Consider the following 19,615-nt stretch of genomic DNA (forward strand, 5'->3'; position numbering starts at 1 on the left):
AGCCGGATCAGTCCTAGTTCAGCACCCTGGAGCAGTCGGGGGGTGGGGGAATGGCAGCGGTAGTGTAGGGTATGCAAGCGATCAAATCAGTCTTATTTTGGCCCCACCAGAGTAGTTTGGGGGAGTGGAGGACTCCTTCACCATGGCCTGTTGGATGTGTGCAGCACTAGCAAGCCAATCTATTCCCTCCCAGCCTGGGAGCCAGAGTGAGGAACTCCTCCACCTCCATCTGTGGGACACATGTGGCTCTAATAGACAGTTCTTGGCCCACCCAGAGTGCTAGACTCCTCCACCGCCTCCTGCAGGGCGCACGTGGCTCTAGCAAGCAATTCTGGGCCCACCCAGCACAGGTGCCTGGAGCAAGGAAATCCTCCGCTGGCCCCCATGGGGTATGCGTGTCTCTAGAAAGCTGTTTGGGGTCTGCCTGGAACGGAGGACTCCTCCGCCACTGCCCATAGGACACCCGTGGCACTAGCAAGCAATTCTGGGCCCACCCAGAGTCCTGGAGCGGAGATCTCCTCGGCTGCCTGTGGGGTACACAGCTCTAGCAAGCAGTTTTGGGTCCTCCCAGAGTTGGGGACTCCTCTGGCACTGCCCGTGGGGTGTGCGAGGCTCTAGCAAGTAGTTCTGTGCCTGCCCAGAGCAGGAGAAATCCTCTGTGGCCACCCGTGGCCCGCTAGCAAGTAGGAGGTGTGCTAGCAAGTAGTTCTATGCCCACCCAGAGCCTTGGAGCAGGGATCTACTCTGCCGCCCATGGGGTGTGCGGCTCTAGCAAGCAGTTCTGGGCCCTCCCAGGGTGGGCCGCCTATAGGGGTGTGCAGGGCTCTAGCAAGTGATTCTGTGCCTGCCCAGAGCAGTGGGAAGTCCTCTGCTGCCACCTGCCACCAGCAGGAGGTGTGCGGCTTTAGCAAGCAGTTATGCGCCTGCCCAGAGCCCTGGAGCAGGGATCTACTCTGCTGCCCGTGGAGCACACGGCTCTAGCAAGCAGTTCTGGGCCCTCAAAGAGTGGGGGACTCATCTGCAGCCACCTGCGGTGGTGCGCTAGGCTTTAGCAAGTACTTCTGTGGCTGCCTGGAGCAGGAGAACTCCGCTCAGGCCACCCGCTGCCCGCTGGAGGCTTGCGGCTCTAGCAACCAGTTCTGGATCTGTCCTGAGCCCTGGGGCGGGGTTCTTCTCTGCCGCCCGTGGGGTGTGTGGCTCTAGCAAGCAGTTCTAGGCCCTCCCAGAATGGGAGACTCGTCCGCCACCACCGGTGGGGGTGCGCTAGGCTCTAGCAAGTACTTCTGTGGCTGCCCGGAGCAGGGGAACTCCACTCTGGCCACCTGCCGCCCGCAGGAAGCTTGCAGCTCTAGCAACCAGTTCTGGACCTGCCCAGAGCCCTGGGGCAGGGTGCTTCTCTACCGCCAGTGGGGTGCTCGGCTCTAGCAAGGAGTTCTAGGCCCTCCCAGAGTGGGGGACTCGTCCGCCGCCACTGGCAGGGGTGCGCTAAGCTCTAGCAAGTACTTCTGTGGCTGCCCGGAGCAGGGGAACTCTACTCCGGCAACCCGCCGCCCGTGGGAAGCTTGCAGCTCTAGCAATCAGTTCTGGACCTAACCAGAGCCCTGGGGCGGGGTTCTTCTCTGCCACCCGTGGGGTTCGCCACTCTAGCAAGCAGTTCTAGGCCCTCCCGGAGTGGGAGACTTGTCCACCGCTGCCGGCGGGGGTGCACTAATCTCTAGCAAGTACTTCTGTGCCTGCCCGGCACAGGGGGCTTCTCTGTGGCCGCCTGCCACCCGCAGGAGGGGGGCGGGTCTGGTAAGCAGTTCTGGGGCCCGCTTTGTACCTGTATTTTATGTTCTTAAATGATCTTCCTTGGATTTATAGCTTGCCGAACTTCTTTCTGGGCTCAGCTCCCCGTCTTTGGCTTCATAGATTCTGATTCCAACCAGTTTTTCTTCCTTTGTTCAGGAGCCTCTGACCAGGGTTGCTACCAGTCGGCCATCTTCCCAGAATCCTTTTTTTGCTATTTTTGATTGAAAGCCTATTTTCTCTTGTGTAAATATAGCTACTTCTTACTTTTAGTTTCTGTTTGTGTGGAATAATTTTTTTTCCACTCCTTTACTTTGGTTCTGTAAAAATCTTTACCAGTTAAATGAGCCTCCTAAAGGTAGCAGTTATTTAGATTTTGGTTTTTTATTCATTCTGCCAATCCTTGTCTTTAGGTAGGGCATTTAGGCCATTTACATTCAAAGTTAATATTGATATGTAAGATACTTTTTCTGTTATTATGTTCATTATTGCCTGGTTGCTTTGTATTCTTAATGGTTTTTAAGTCCTGTGATTTTTATACTTTTGTGTGGTTTTATAATGGTGTCAACCTTACATTTGGATGTTTGAAACTGTTTTGAACATTTCTTATAAGACTGGTCTAGTGGTGACAAATTCCCTTAGCACATTCTTGTCTTAGAAAGTCATTGTTGCTCCTTCATTTCTGAAACTAGGTTTTCAGGATATACAATTCTTGTCTGACAGTTTTTCTGTTTAAGACTAAAGATGGGACCCTAATCCAATCTGGATGGAAGATTTCTGCTGAGAAATCTGCTGTTAATCTGATTAGTTTTCCTTTATAAGTGATTTGATTCATTTTTTCCACTGTTTGGGGCATTATTTCTTTTCATTAACTTATCCAATGTACTATGGACTATGGACTATGGACTATGTACTTTGCCGAAGTCCTTCTTGCAGTGATTCTTCCAGGAGTTCATTTAGCATCTTACACCTGGATGTCTATATCTTTAGAAAAACCAGTGAAGTTTTCCTCAACCATTCTCTTAAATAGATTTTCTAAACTTCTTGGTGTTATTTTCTCCCTCAAGAATATCTATGATTCATAGGTTTGAATGTTTTACATAATCCTATATTTCTTGAAGATTTTGTTAATTTCTTTTTTTTAATTTCAGATTACGACAAAGGTATATAAAATTAGGTTATATTTTTTGTATATATTATGTAAAATCCAAGTTGTAGTTAATCTCATGAGCATTTCTTTTAATTCTTCTGTCTTTATTTTTGTCTGACTGGGTTAATCTGAAAGTTTTGTCTTTGAGCTCTGAAATTTTTCTCTTGCCTTGTCTAGTCTATTATTAAAACTTTCCACTGTATCTTATAATTCCCTAAGTGAATCTTTCATATCCTGAAATTGTAACTGCTCTTTTTAAATTATTGATTTCTTTATAAATTTTTTTATTTATAACCTAAATTTCTTTTTAAAAAATTTTATATTGGTTTTCAGCTCTCTCGGACATTATAGAGCTTCTTTATAATCAGCATTTTGAAGTCTTTGTCTAATATTTGAAAAAATTCATTTTGTTTTCATTTCATTGCTGTAGAGTTAATGTGATCCTTTGGAGTTGTTGTAAAACTCAGTTCTTTCATAATACCAGAATAATTTCTCTGGGTCCTTCTAATATAGATAGACTATTTATTATCATTATTTTTTAATTTATTTTCAGTTGGACTGCAGTCTTTTTTCCTCATTGAGGAGGTGACAATAATGTGTATTTTTTATGATAGGCTGGCTTTGGCTGTGGGTATTTTCAGTGGAAAAGACTACTGTGTATGAGTTCCTTGGTTGTCTATAATCTTTGCATGGTGACTTTCTCAGATGTCACTTGTAGTAGTGATGTAGTAGGCCTGTGAGCAGATTCACTACTTCTTACATATCCAAAATGGCAGAGGTTTCATAATGGTTATTTTATTCCTCAGTGTTGTACACTTTTCTCAGTACTTGTTTCACTAGATTGAGCAGTTCAGCCTGTAGGCCAGTTGATGGGGCATCCACGGGTAAGAACCAACTACAGTAGCAACAGATGATACATGTGAGATCCTGATGATGAGAACAAGTCCCAACCCTGATGGAGGTGGTGGGAATAGGTCCCAGTGAAATTCACTGGGGTAGCCACAGGAGGAGGGAAAGAAGCCCCTCTTTTCCACTACCAAGCGGGCAGGTGTATAATCTACCTCCTTGTCATACCCCTGTCCGACTGCTCATGATAATCAGATCTTACAGATACCACTGTTCATCTGCAGGAACGCTGCCATTGCATAGAGAGAGGAGGATGATCTACTCTCCCTGTAATCCTGAGCCTTAAGGTCACACCTCCCATAAGGTCACTTCAAAGTGCCCCAGAAAGGCCATTTACAAGTGCTCCCATAAGAGAAGCTCCAGCTCCGTCTGCAGCAGTAGGCAAGGGTGAGAAAAAGTCCCCTCCTAAATATCCCTTCATAAGCACTTGGAGCTGCCCAAATGCTGGGGTGTGTCCATAGCTCTCTCCACCCCATGGAACCCAACATAGAGCCTATGCCTCTGCTGAAAGGGGCTCAGCCACCCCCTGACCACAGTGAGAAGTTCTGGGACATAGAAAAGCCTAACCAGGGGTCCTCAAACTTTTTAAACAGGGGGCCAGTTCACTGTCCCTCAGACTGTTGAAGGGCCAGACTGTGGGCCCCCCGGAACAAGTCAGCTGCTAAGCAGGACAGACAGTGGCAGCAAAAACACCCAGAAGGCTGGATAAATGTCCTAGGTGGGCTGTACGTGGCCCGTGGACTGTAGTTTAAGGACACCTGGCTACACTCTGGCTTCCTTTGTCCCATGGGATTCTTTCTCAGTGCAGTGCACTTCCCCTTCCACCTATGAGCAACAATCCCTGAGGGCTAGACCACTGGGAATCCTGCTGCTCCTTTGGGTCTAGCTTCCCTGTGGGGCTGCTACAATCCAAGTGGGTGCTGAGGAATATCTGCAAGGGAGCCAGTAATGTTAAGACACAGGGTTAAAAGTCCTTGGGAAGTTAAGAGTCTCAGGATAGGTGTACTCTCAGTGTGCTACCCACCACCATAGCTTGAGTCTAAGGGGAAAGCAAGGGACCCTGTGGGAGCTGTTAGCCCAGTGTAATGCCCTTATGAAGTTCCCAAATAACAGCCCACTGCAGTACTTGGGCTTGTGCGGAAAAATAAGCTCTCCTTAAGTTCAGATACTAGTAGTCTGCTGCAAGGATTGGGGAAGTCAAAAACATACCCATCTACCCTTTCCACAGAATACTAAGTCCTTTGGGGTTCTATCTTTGCCAGCTTCTTGTTTGGGAAGTGGAGGGGTGGGTTTCAAAGCTTCATCAATGAATTCTCCAATAGGCTCCAGCACTCTCCCTTTAATGCTTTACTCGAGCTGTGATTACCTGTAATTTTGGTTCTTCCTTCTTAGGAGAATTAGTCACTGATGTCTCTAGTAAGCCATCTCAGGAAAAATAGAATTAATTCTCTACTAGCCATTTTAAAATTATGTCCCAAAAGATTAAGGGATTTTTTTTTTAGTCCTCAAATGCTAAGTATTATTCCCTAACCCTTTCTTTTATGCTGAACCAACAGAATATCAACCATCCCTAGAAATTTATTTTAGAGCAAAATTGCAGTTTTACAGAAGATATTTTTAAATATTACTAGCAATTTAATTTTTAATATATTGCCATAGTTATTGTCAGCTGACTAGTTTTCACAATTGACAGCTGGTATTCATAGTAATGCAGAAAAGAATTAACATCGCAGGCCTGAGAGTCCTATCCTCAGAAAAGCCTGATTGATAGGCTTGCCTTTGGCTGGCATCTGGACTACTTAATTTTTAGGGGCATTCTCACCATTTCCTAAATGATAAGAGTGACTCCCTATAACTAAACAGTGTGAACAATATAGTTTTCATAGAACCCATGCTTTCCTCCTGAGAGTCTTGAATCTTGGTGTGTGTTAGACAGAAAACACTTATGCAACCAGTCCCTAATAAAAACATTCATCACTGGGTCTCTAATGGGCACTGAGTCAGCAAAACTTTACCCACATTATTACAATTCATTCATGGAAGAATCAAGTGCAACCTGTGTGATTCCATTGGGAGAGAACTCTTGGAAGCTTGTACTTGGTCTCCTCTGGTCTTTGCCACGATGCACCAAACTTTCCCTTTGATTATTTTGCTTTGTATCCCTTTGTTGTACTAAATCATAACTATGAGTATGACTATATGCTGAGTCCTGTGCCTTTTCTCACTTTCCTATCAATGTGAGCTTGGTATTGAGCACCTTGATGCAATAATAAGTACTAAAAAACTGTATACAGTCAGCATATAGTCATACATAAAAAAAGTAATATATTGAGCTGAAACAGAAGGTGATATGTTGAAGAGCAAGATGACAATACCAGATAAACAGGAGTCAGTGTATTTATAAAAATTTATAATAGAGATTATTTCTGGTGGAATGATGCACTAAATACTCAGAATGACTCTCAAACTAAAATGCTCAATAATTTTTTTTAGAAATTATTTTTAAATATATTGCTTGCATGCATTCTCTTAAAAGATGGGGTAGCCACATTCTTCCCAGGTCTGCCCCCTTTAAATAAAAAATACTAGATATAACCCAGCCAACAAGCGTTAAGACATCTCTCTCTGAAAGGTGTAAGGAAGGTGGGCTACCTAGAGACCTTGGAATTTGGGGGATGATGGCTTCAGTTCCCTGGATTTTCTTATTGTTTTTCTATACATCTTTTTTAAAAGCATTGCAGAAGCCTCCAGCAGGGACTAGTAATGGGTACAAACAAAGCTCCAAGAAAAGCCTGCTCTCCCAAGCCAAATGTAAAAGGGTCACCTAGTAACAAAAGCACTTTTACAGTACTTTCCCTACTCCAGCTAAACACCAAGGGGAACAACCACCCTACCCCAACCTCTCTGGCTAAAGTAGGTTAAGCAAGAAGTTAATCTTCCATTCTAGTTCCCTACCATCAACAAGACTGAATAATGGCAAGGTGGTACCAGTTTTAGTAAGCTCCTGTAGTCAGGGATGCCCAGTAAGGGACAAAACTTCCACATGTAACCTAGTCAGCCCTCCTCTACACACCCACTCTGTACCATCAGCAAATCCCATTGAGGAAATAAGTTTATACCTCCATTTAAAGACAATAAGGTAGTGTTGGTCAGTGAGTCACTTTTGCTGGGAAGAGTTCAGCAGGGCCAGAAGAGGGCTGAACTTTTACTCCATCCATCTGCAGTGGGACAGCGTGAGTTAGTTCCCCACATCTGCCAGAGAGGCTTCAGCAGGGAAAATGAACATACATAACCATCTGCCCTTTGTGCTACATCTCCACAGAGGGACTACTTGATTCAGAAAAAAATGATTAAATAGGATCGGAGTCTCATTACAATCAAAATGTTCAGGATACAACAGAAAATCCCTCATCTTATCAAGAACCAGAAAAATCACAAGAAGGATGATGCCAAAACTGAGATTACGGAGATAATATAATTACTTGATAAGGAATTAAGCAAATATCTTAAAAATGTGTTATTGAGCAATTATGAATTCTCTTAACACAAATGAAGGATAGAAATCTCAGCAAAGGAATAGAAGTTACAAAAAAAGAACCAAATGTAAATAATAGAACTAAAAAACACAAAGAGTTTTTTTAAACTCAATGAAATGAAAATAAAGGAACAGAATAAGTGAACTTAAGAGCAAAGCAATAGAATTTACACAATTTGAATAAAAATAGAAAATACACTATGAAAATGAGTTGTCTCAACAACCTAGGGCAACAACAAAATATTTAACATTCATACCACTAGAATCTCAGAAGATTAGAACAATGTGAGACTGAAAAAGTGTCCCAAGAAACAATGGCTGAAAAATTATCAAATCTGGTGAAAGATCTAGGCCTACTGTCTCAGGAATTTTGTAAATTATTACAATAAATTCAATGGAATTCATACCAAGACACATTGTAATTAAACTTCTGAAAACTAAAGACAAAACCTACAGAGCAGCCAGAGAAAAACTATGCATTGCATACAGGGAAACACAAGTTCAAATGGCTGTAAATTTCTCATTTCAAACCAAAAGGAAGTAGCATGTTTTTCAAGTTCTGAAGAAAATAACTGCTATGAATTCTATATCAAAATGACTCTCCAGGAATACATGAGAAATAAACACACATATATATTCACTTTGAATTCTATATCTATTAAAACCATCCTCCAGGAATGCATGAGAAATACACACACTGTTAAGAGAAAGAAAACAAAGAGACTCTGTTGCTTGCAACAAAGAATTGATAAAGGAAGTTTTCTAAACAGAAAAGAAATAATAACAGAAGTCTTGGAACCTTACAAAGGATAGACATAGTAGACTTCTTTCATGAGTTTCTTAAGTCACATTTGATAGATGAAGCAGTGCTCCATGTATGTAAAGGAAAATATTCAAGACAATTATAGAGTGGGTAAGGTAAAGTGACCTAAATGGAAATAAGGTTCCTGTAACTCACTTGAAGTGGCAAAGTGTAGAAACTAGAAGATTGTGGTATGTTGAATAAACTATATATTGCATCCTGTAATTTCTAGAGCAGTCACTAAAAAATCTATGCGAATTACTCAACAATAGTATAAGATGGAAACCTAAAAACTTTTCTAGAAAAGGTGTCAAATGAATAAGCTCTTCTAGAAACTAAACAAAGAGGAGTAAAATAGCTATTGCTTTGTGTTTATTCTTGACATCTACTGGCCAGTAGTTTGAATACTCAAGTTTTGTTGTCTTCAAAATTGCTTTGTTATTCTTGATACTTTGTATTCCCATATAAATTTTAGAATCATCTTATCAACTTCTAAAACAAAAGTGCTAAGTTTGGAATGGGTGTATATGGAATAAGCAGTTAATTTGGTAATTGAAGGCTTTATGAAGAATCTTCTCATTCAGGAAATTTAGTTTTCCCTCCTTTGATTTAAGTATCCTTTAATTTCTCTTATAATATTTTTTCACTTTTCTGTATAAAAGGCATGTTGATTTCCTATTCCTGCTTAACAAGTTAAGACAGAGTTTGTGGCTTGAGACAGCAAAAATGTTTTATTTGTTGTTGTTGTTTGTTTGTTTTTGTTTTTTATGGTTTTGGAGGCCAAATGATTGGAATTAGTATAACTAGGCAAAAATTCAGGGGTAGGCAGGGCTTCATTTCCATTGGAGGATCTAGGGAAGAATCTCTTACTTGCCTTTTTGAGCTTTTGGTAGCTGCCAATATTCCTTGGCTCATGCCTGCATCACCCCAAATTTCTATCTCTCTCCTCACATAGCCTCTTCCTCTTCTGTTTCAGATGTCCCTCTGCCACTCTCTTTTAATAAAGGACGCATGTGTTTGCCTTTAGGGACCACTCAGATAATCCGGGATAATCTACCCATCTCTATAAACTTAACTATATTTGCAAAGTCCCTTTTTCCAAATAAGGTAAATATCTATAGGTTATAGAGATTAGGACCTGATATCTTTGGGGGCAATTATTTAGCCTACTGTAGAATTCTCAATAATAAACTCATAGTATAAACTATTCCTGCATGTTTTTGTTATTTGATGCTATTATAAATGATATTTCAAATTTCATTTTATATTTTTGATTTGTAGTATATAAAAATACTATGTATTTTTAATATTGATTTTGTATCCAGACCTGGCTAAATTCACTTACTAATTCTAGTCCTTAGTATGTAGATACTTTGAGTATTCTTCATACCCAGAATTGTATTATGTGTAAATAATGATGTTTTCATTTCTTCCTGTCCAATCTATATGCCATTTATTCATTTTATTGGACTTATTGAACTGGTTAGTACTTCAAGGAAAATGTTGAGTAGAAATGATGTTAGGGGAGCATCTTTGTTATATTCTTGATTATAGAGGGGAAAGCTTTCAATAATTCTCCTTTAAAATGTGATTTTATTTGGGTTTTTGTAGATATTCTTTATCAGATTAAAAATAGGCCCATTCATTGCTATTTACTATGCTTCCCTTAAAACCATTTTGAATTTCATCAGAAATCTTTCTGCATCTTCTGAAATGAGCTTAATAGTATTTTTTCTTTTCTAAAGTGGCAAAATGTATTGATTTTTTTTAATGTTAACCCTCTCCTATATAACTGTAGAAAATCCACTTGATGGTGAAGTATCAAGTTTTTTATGTAGATGGATTTAATATGAAAACCTTTTGTTTAGGATTTTTTCATCAATGGAAAAAAATTTATCTATAATTATTTCTTGTACTGTTGTTTTCATAATTTGGTGTCAATGTCACAGGGCCTTTATAAAACAAGTTAGGAAGTAATCCCCCATTTTTCTTTTCTATGAAAGAGTTTGTGTAAGATTGATATAATTCTTTACACATTTTAAATTATTAACCACTGAGCTATCTGTTTTTGGATTTTTTAGGAATAAGAGAAAGGGGAAGAATGTTTAAATAACAGATCTACTTCTTGGTCCTAGATATAGAACCTTGAACTTACCTATTTCTTATGTTAGTTTTCATAAGTTGAATGTTCCAAAGAATTTGTCAATTGTATCTAAAGTGTCAAGTTCACTGAAATAAAGTGTTTAATAAGTCCTCATATCTTTTTAATGTCTAGGAGATTTCCATAGATCTTCCCCCTTTTTATTTCTGGTATTGACAATTTATGTTTTTTGTGATTTGTCTGTTTTAATATTGGTAGGTGTTTGTCAATTTTATCACCTTCTTATCATTGTTCCATCGGATATAATTTGACTTTCAAGTTATGATTTGTTGTCAACTGTTTGAATATTTGCACCTAGATGTGGATTTCTACATTTTTCTCTGTTGAGAGTTAACTATACTTCTTGGATATATGTAGGATGGTGGTGCCTTTCATATTTAGGAAGTTTCCAGTTTTTATATCTTCACATATTTTTCATTCTGTTCTTATTCTCCTTTTGAGTCTCATTTCTTGTTCATCTTTCTCTCTCTCTCTCTTACTTCCTTCAGATTGAATAATTTCTATTTGACTTATCTTCAAGTTTACTGACTCTTCCCTACTTCCCAATCTGCTCATTCAATGAATTCTTCATTTCAGTTGTTATATATTCCAGCTTTAGAATTTAAAATTTCCATTTTGTTCTTTTATAGTTTCTTTTCTCGTTCTAGGATTTCCTGTTTCCTCATGCAGATTATTTTAAAAATTATTTCAACATCCATAATACTTTAAAATTCTTTATCTGCTAAAGTTAGCATTTCTGTTTTCTAGGATTCATTTATGTCTATTAACTGTGAATTTTCTTTAGTTATGGCTTATATTCACCAGATTATTTGTATTTCTGATAATTTTATTATATCCCAGGCATTTTTGATGGTACATTATGGAGGTTCTAAAGAGTGTTGCTAGGATCAATATTTGTAGCCAGTTCAATTTTACTGAATGATCACTTGGAATGTGTGAAGGCTTGATTTCATGCTTTCTTATGGCAGCTCTTTGGAAAACCTAAGTTATTTCTCAAGACCTTCTAACTTTGGGGGGTTCACCTTCCAAAGTACTCATATCCATACTTGAAAAGAAATCTTGTAGTTTCAAGATCTACTCTGTTGAAACACAGCCATACTCATTCATTTATATATTGTATGTAGCTGCTTTAGTACTACAGTAACAGTTGAATAGTTGTGACAGAGACAAAGCCTAAAATATTTACTAAATGGCCCTTTTTTGAAAATGGTTGGTCTAAAGCATGGTCTTATCTCTTAAGGTTTCATCTCATTTCTCAACTAGATGCTCAGGATGTTTAGGAAGTATTAAGAAGCTCTCTCAATGTGGCTTAATGTCCTGTGATGGTGCTCAATCTCCATTGTCAGTTCTGCTCTCAGTCTTACAGAGTCACTCTCCAGTAAGTCTCAGCTTGCTCACCTGTGGCTCCAACTGGAACTAAGGAGTCATAGGAATCCTGGGATATCTCCTCTGCACAGTTTCTTTCCCCTTCCCTCACATATTCCAGTGTTATATCTTCCTTGAACTCTGATCTCTGCCTCTTTACCAGAGTGAGACTGCTCTGTTTTTGGACTTGGTACATTATGATGGGAAACTGTCCCCAGGAAGAGACTTGAAACAATCATGGCACTCACTTCCATGTGAGTTTCTCTTCTTTCAAGGATTTTTGCCTTTAATTACTTACCATATTGTTCAATATCTGCCTCGCATATTTTGTGCATTCTACAGTTGCTTATAGTTTGATGACTATTTCAGGATCAGGTACTTTGTCATAAATCTTCATTCTAGAGTCATTTTTATATTCAAGATTTCTGTGTCAACTGAGATTCATTTTGGTAGTTTATGTTATTTCCCAGAATGATACTCATTTCTTGGATGTTTGAGGGATGTTGTTTGTTTTGCAAAGACCTTTGCCATTTCTTATTTAATTTATCTATGTTTTTCCCTCTTTAATATTAAAACTGTGTTTTTTATTGATACTTCCCAAAGGACAAGATTTCTGTATGTTTTTAGACAACAAATGTAGACCTCAAAAAATTTAGTGTCAATTTTATTTTTTTATGTTGATATTTTTGCCTGTATTACTGAAACAGTTTTTAATCTTCAGACTCAGTCATTTGCTAAGCTAAGTTTGAATGTTGGTTATTCTGAGTCACTTTCCTAGGTGACTAGCATGATCCTTTGTCAAATATGTTAGAATCATCTAACTTTTTTCTGGAATACTTTTTTCTTGAATACTTTTAAATATTTAGTTTTCTTCTTTGGGAACTGAGGTGTTCATCCAGTGGTGATTGTCCATTTTCCTTTTTGTTATTTCATATGTGGAGTTTCTTTTATCTGCCTTTTGAATATGACACTTAGGATTAAATACTTTTTTAAAGAAAACTTACATGGAAAAAATTGGAATTTCTGGAAATTTTGAATTTCCAGAGGAGTAAAAATAGTGCAGGGAGTTTCCTTCATGCTAGTGCTCCTTATGTTAACATTTTATATGAGCATAATCTAATTTTCAAACATGGAAATGCATATTGGTGCAAATGTGAACCATGTTTGAATACCACTAGTTTTTTCTTACTACTATTTGCAGATGCAGAATTCAATCCAGGATCCTAAATTTAGTTGTTAATTGAAATCTCCTCCAATCAGCAACATTTCATAAATATTTCCTTTATCTTTTATGATCTTGACATTTTTTAAAAGTACTGATCAGTTATTTTGTAGAATGTTCCTCAATTTGGATTTGTTTGAATTTTTCTCATTATTAGAATGAGTTTTGCATTTTTGATAAAACTACCACAGCAATGACATTGTGTCCTTCTCACTGCATAATATTAAAGTTAATAATGTCAGTATATCTTAGAACTAGTGATGTTAATTTCTGTCAGCTGATTGAGGAACAGTTACCAGGTTATCTTCCCTGAAAAGTTAGTATTTCCCTTTGTAGTTAATAAATATTTAAATATATGTATGAAATAGTTTATCATCAGCTAATTTATTTTTATGATTTCTATCTTTTTAAATCTATTGAGATTTGGTTTGTCATTTAACGTGTGGTCTATCAAGAGGAATATCCATGTGCACTTAAGAAAAATATATATTTTCTTTGATAGTAGTACAACTACCCCCACTCTCGTGGTTACTGTTTGCATGGATTATCTTTTCCATTCTTTCACTTTCAACTTACTTGTGCCTTTGGATATAGAGAAAATATAGTTAGATAATTTTTTAATCCATTCTGTCAGTATCTATCTTTTGTTGGAGAGTTCAGTCCATTTTTATTTAAAGTAATTATGGATGGGGAAGGACTCCTTCTATTTTGCTATTTCTTGAAAGAGAGAACCTTTCATTGTTTCTTTCTGGAAGCTGTCAGTCTAGTTGTTGTTCCAGTGTTCTCTAGTTTAAGAATTTGGAGTTTTCTTGGGTTGGTGCTCATAGTTCAGTGGTTAGGGTGCCAGCCACATCCATCGGGGCTGGCAGGTTCAAACCCGGCCGGGCCTGCTAAACAACAATGACAACTACAAAAAAAAAATAGCTGAGCTTTGTGGCAGGTGCCTGTAGTCCCAACTATTTGGCAGGCTGAGGCAAGAGAATCACTTAAGCCCAAGACTTGGAGGTTGCTGTGAGCTGTGACACCAGGGCACTGTATCAAGGGTGACATAGTAAGACTCTGTCTAAAAAAAGAGAGAGAGAATTTGGAGTTTTCAGATGACTAGAAGCTAGACTATAGTTCTTATGCACCTATAATAGTATCACCACACATGTAAGGATAAGCTTTCCAGGAAATCTTCCTCACACTCAGAAATTTACTCAGCACATATTTATTGAGCCAATACTATATGCTATCTAGACACTGAAGATACATGAGTAAAAAGAAAAGATAAATTTCCACTCATAAAGCTTACATTCTAGTGCTTTGCTGTAGTATAAAAAATTATTTGTAATCCATTATTTTGAAGATTATGTTAAACTAAATTTATAATCCCCTTCTTATTTAAAGCTCATGTGGCTGCTTCTGCTGGAAACTTACTATTTTTTGCCAGTTTTTTTCCATTTAACTTTATTGCTGAGAACTATGGAGCGACAATCCTCACAAACAAAGTGGCTGCCTGTGTTAGCTCAAATATTGCATTGGCACTAGGGATTAATCTTCTGCTCAAGATGGAAATAAAACGTGAGTGTTTGCTTTGTAAATTTTGCCTTGCTGAACCTAGAAAGGCATGGTGACGTCGTGTGAGTGGGACAGTAGATTACACAGTAAGAAAAATCTTATGTTCATTCATGTTTAAATAAATAAATAATAGTATCACTACTTATATTTATCACTACTTAAATGTATTTATCTTTAGATAAATAAATAATAGTATCACTATTGTTTATTTAAACAGAAATAATTGGGTGGACTGTAAAAAATCAGAAGTGTGTAAAGTTACAAGTTCCCCATCTCTTCATAGTTAACCCCCATTTATACTCTCAAATAAAATCATTTAAAATATTCTATTCTACAACTTGCTTTATTCACTAAATAATATATCTTGGACATCTTCCCATGTAGATCTATACTCATTTTTTTTACAAAGTTGCTAAGTATTCCACTATAAATGGGTATTATATTTAATTAGCTAGTTCTCTATCAATGCATGTTTAGATGGTTTCCAACTTTTTGCCATTATCCACAATAGTATACATTGTGGATATTTGTTCATATATTCATATTACTCTGAAAAAAATAATTTCTAGGTACAAAAATGCTATCACATAAGGTACTCCTAGCTTAGTTTTTATTTATATTATAATAATCGTCAAAGAGGGTATATCGATTTATTCTCCTACCAACAGTACATTCCACATCTCTTCAAATAACACATTGCCATGACATAGTCTTCCCATATCCATTGGGGGTACATTTTAGCGTCCTTAGTGAATACCTGGTATCCAAGACTACACTACACTTTTTCCTATTTATACATACCCCTGATAATGTTTAATTTATAAATTAGGCATAGTAAGTAATTTAAAATAATAATAAAACAGAAAAATTATAATACACTATATTAAAAGGTATGTGAAAGTAATGACACAAAATATCTTATTGTACTATACTCACCTTTCTTCTTGGGATGTATCAGTCTGACAACTGAGACAGCTACTAAGTGACTAATGGACAGGAAGCATACATGGCATAGATACACCAGCAAAAGGGATGATTCACATCCCACACAGGGCAGGACTGCATAAAATTTCATCACACTACTCAAAACAGTGACAATTTAAAACTTATGAATTATTAATTTCTGGAATGTTCCATTTCATATTTTTGGACCTTGGTTGAACTACATAATTGAAACCACAGAAAGTAACCTCACAAAAAAGCAAACGTAGCTTTATTTTCTATAACTAATTTTCCTTCAAACTCCACACTGCAAGGATGAGAAAACTAAAAGTAATATAAGGCTGATATGACAATTTGTTGAGGTTATTCTAGATGAGTTAGTCTTTTTTTTTATTAAGTCATAGCTGTGTGCATTAATGCAATCATGGGGTACAGTGTGGTGTTTTCATATATAATTTGAAATACTCTCATCAAACTGGTTAGCATAGTATTCATGTCATTTTCTTTGTTATTCAGTTAAGACAATCATACTCTGCTTTTAAAACTGTTCATTTCTACCCTCGTAAGATAAACCATAGAGGTGACCCCACCAATCACCCTCCTTCCATCCATCCACCCCCCTCCTCTCCCATCCCCTCTCCTTCCCTTCCCTTCCTCTCGCCTTCCCCCCTCCCTATATTCTAAGGCTATAATTAGGTTATAGCTTTCCTATAAAAGCTATAACTGAGTTTCAAAATAGGGCTGTGTACATTGGATACTTTTTCTTCCACTCTTGAGATACTTTGCTAAGAAGAACACTTTCCAGCTCCATCCATGTGAACATGAAGGACCCATATGGTGATATGGCCTGAGAGACTGGGGACCTGCTTGGTGTGGTGGGACTAAGTGGCTCTGTCTTATTTTCAGCTGGTCTCTGTCCTACCCTAGTGAATCAGTTACTCTTGGTTAAAGTCTCAGCTGTGGGGAAATACCAGCAATTAAGTCACCCCCACCCCCCACAAAGAACAATTGGGCAAGGAAAATCAAACCTTCCCACAACCATATACCCTGGGTGCCACTTTGGATAGTCCTTGGATGATTTGCCCAGTTCAAGGGGTCCAAATCAGTTTGCCCAGTCAGGACCAGTCTCAGGTGGGAGAGTTCATAAAGTCTTCAGCTACTAGATGGAAGGAGTCTGCTGGCAGCTCAGATAAGACTTGCTCCAGTGCTCCATGAGGGCAGAACAGCCCACCCAGTGAATGAATTAGTCTGGGAAGGTTGATGCCTCCTTCCCCACCTTGCACCCAGTCACTGGTAATCTCACAGGGCTGTGACCAGTTCACTCCAGTGAGCAACTACTCCCGGGATTTATGACTGCCTGAGTCACCAGGAGATCTGCATCTGGCAGGGGGACCTTGGGTGTTTAATATAGGCTAGGGGAGTTCACTCAGTTCCAGCCCCATGCCTGACTGATGTTGCTGGTGGAACAGGACAGAGCAACTTCACAGAATTTCTTTCTGTCTGGCTAAATTCCTCTGCAGGTCAGACGCTGCTAGAGCTGATAAAAAAACCCAGCCCTGGGCAGCAAGCAATTAGAGTTTACACTCAGGTGTCAATTCTAGCCTCTGCCCACCCACTGCCTTTGTCTCAGCTATAATCCCCTAAAGGCTGGGTGCTATTAGACTCAGTGAAGCACTTTTTTGGCTAACCCCTCCCTGGAACTATGTGGGCTCTGCACTCACTCCACCCAGGTCAGTACCACTTAGGGCTTGTCTTCACTCACAGAACTTCCCAAGTCTGCTCCGCCAAAATGCCAGCTTCCTCTGGTTGCCCAGGGAGAAAGGGAGTGTCTGTCCAGAATGGCCTCAGAAGTGTGTTCTGCCATGGCTGCCACTCTGCAACTCAGGATACCAGAGCTCCTGAATGACTCCCTCTCAGCTGACTGTCCTCTGCTTGCTCCTGTGCCACAGAGTCAGCACAGACCGGCACCAGCCCTTTCCCCTTCCAGTCGTCTCAAGGACATGCCCAAGAATCTGGACTCCATGGGTGACAAACCTCCAGACCTCAGGATAAGAGTGGAGGGCGGGATCCTGGGAGTTCAGAGTTGTAGGTAGAGAATATATACAGTTTTATACAGTTTTACAGTTTTATGCCTGGCAGGAGAGTGCTGTGGCACCCTGATAGGGATAGGAGGTCCAGTTTTTAGGGGGTCTTTAGAGTGGGAGGATGTTTGAATTCTGCTCGCTTGTTTGTATGGAGTAAACTGCAAGCACTTCTTGTGGGGAAGGGGACTCCTGTCTGCTTGGTGGTGGATTTTGTACCTTTTGATTGTATTTTTGGCGTCACAGCTCGGCTCAGCAAGGGTGATGTGCATTCTTCAATCTTCTCTCTTGGCTCAACTCTAAACCATTGGCTTACTTGCTAAACTTCTATCCTTTAAGTCTCCTTCTGGATGGGAGCCTCTGTAGAAAGCTGGCTGCAGTCCACCATCTTGCCTCCATCCCCCTAGATGTCTGAAAGATGTCTGAAAGACATCTCTATCCTTCTGTATTCTTCAAGATAATATAGATAGGGATGTAAATTTATCATGAAGGGAAATGGGCTTCACATCTATGTGGCATTATCTGGATCTTTTGCTTCCATGGCAGAACACATAACCAGATGACTGTTTATGTATAGCTCACACAACACAACATCCTAGTACCCTACTTATTGGAGAGCATAGTTCTAGCCACTGGCCTTAAAGTCCAGTTTTCTACCAACTATTGGCCTCATCTGAGGGCCTTCAGCCTTCACAAACACTTGAACATTTTCAACAAGCTCTAAATGCCACTTTTAAGATATGAGGAGCCAAGAGCCCTGCCTGCCTCAGGTCCCCTTATCTAGCTTCTACTCTGCCAGTACCAATGCCACTACCACAGTGTTGATTATCTCTAACTGATCCTGTCTGATCATTTTCCTAGGTACCCCTGAGATACAAAGCATAGGACCATGTATGTGTCTTGTGTGCCTTACTTTCACTCTTATTTGAGGTGAGGGAAAGGTGGCTTTTCCTCTTTGTCTTTCTTTGTAGAATGGATTTGCTTTCCAAAATGACATTTATTTTACTAGCTTCTGAGTGCACATAAAGTCAGGTACTGTACAAGGTAAGGTTAAATGGTCTTACTAATTTAGGCCCACAAATTGATGAGTATTTCAAATTTTTATGTCCTTTTATACCAACAAATTATTTTACTTTTTCTTTTCTGCTAAGTAAAAATATGGCATCTTAGTGTGTTTCAATTTGGGTGGAAGGAGGAATTCTTCCATGTTCCATAAGGGGTTTGAATTGTTTATATGCTTTAGATAGTATAAATCACAGCACTTAATCTGTGGCTCATTCAACTTCTGTTTATGGTATCTTTAATTTAATGTTATCAAAAATGTTAGTTTTTTTTTCCTTTAGTTTGTATACTTGGATTTTATTCAAGAAATCCTTCCATTCCAAAAGTCATAAAGATAATCCTATATTTTCTCTAAAATTTATAAATGTGTGGTTTTTATATTTGGCTTTTCAATGAACAGAATTTTCAGAATTGAACTTTCTGTTTATTATGAGGTAAGAATCTAACACTATTTTATTCCAAATGAAAATGGAGCTATTATAATCATATATTGAATAGTTATTCTCTATTAGTCTCTAATTCTTCCTTTGTTTTCATGCATCTATATATACATGGATTTATTTCTGATTATCTTTTCTATTCTATTAATTTGTTTATTTTTGTCCTGATATCATAATGTTTTTACATATTATAGTGTTATAACAAGTCTTAGTATCTGTCAGACATTTTCCCGCTAACTTGCTATTCTTCAATTTTCTTGTTACTTTGCTTTTCACATGAATTTTAAGATCATTTTGCCAAGTTCTATGAAAAACCTTGTTGGGATTTGTTGGGTATTGCATTTCGTTTCTTGATTAATGGGAGGATTGAGAATACTTGATTTTTTTTCATCTGTGAATAAAAATCTATGCTCAATGAATAGCTAATCAGAAGAATATTACAGTAAAACTTCTTTTTTTTTTTTTTTTTTGAGGCAGAGTCTCACTATGTCACCCTTGGTAGAGTGCCATGGCATCACACCTCACAGCAACCTCCAACTCTTGGGCTTAAGTGATTCTCTTGCCTCAGCCTCCCAAGTACCTGGGACTACAGGTGCCTGTC

The 19,615-nt window shown here is 38.8% G+C and overlaps 1 protein-coding gene across 1 annotated transcript in view; it reads left to right on the plus strand.

The window, feature by feature from the left end:
* LOC111727156 (ATP-binding cassette sub-family A member 3-like) overlaps window positions 1-19,615 on the plus strand; it is a gene marked incomplete at its 5' end in the record, with an annotated part of 186,952 nt that overhangs the window by 42,792 nt on the left and 124,545 nt on the right. The window contains one exon of the mRNA XM_023516691.1: window positions 14,319-14,492. Coding sequence (XP_023372459.1) covers window positions 14,319-14,492 — 174 coding nt within the window. The remainder of the gene's footprint in view (window positions 1-14,318; window positions 14,493-19,615) is intronic.

The sequence above is a fragment of the Otolemur garnettii genome, unplaced genomic scaffold, assembly GCF_000181295.1.
Source record: "Otolemur garnettii isolate 467f Iridium unplaced genomic scaffold, OtoGar3 scaffold00096, whole genome shotgun sequence".
In the NCBI taxonomy this organism is placed as follows: Eukaryota; Metazoa; Chordata; class Mammalia; order Primates; family Galagidae; genus Otolemur; species Otolemur garnettii.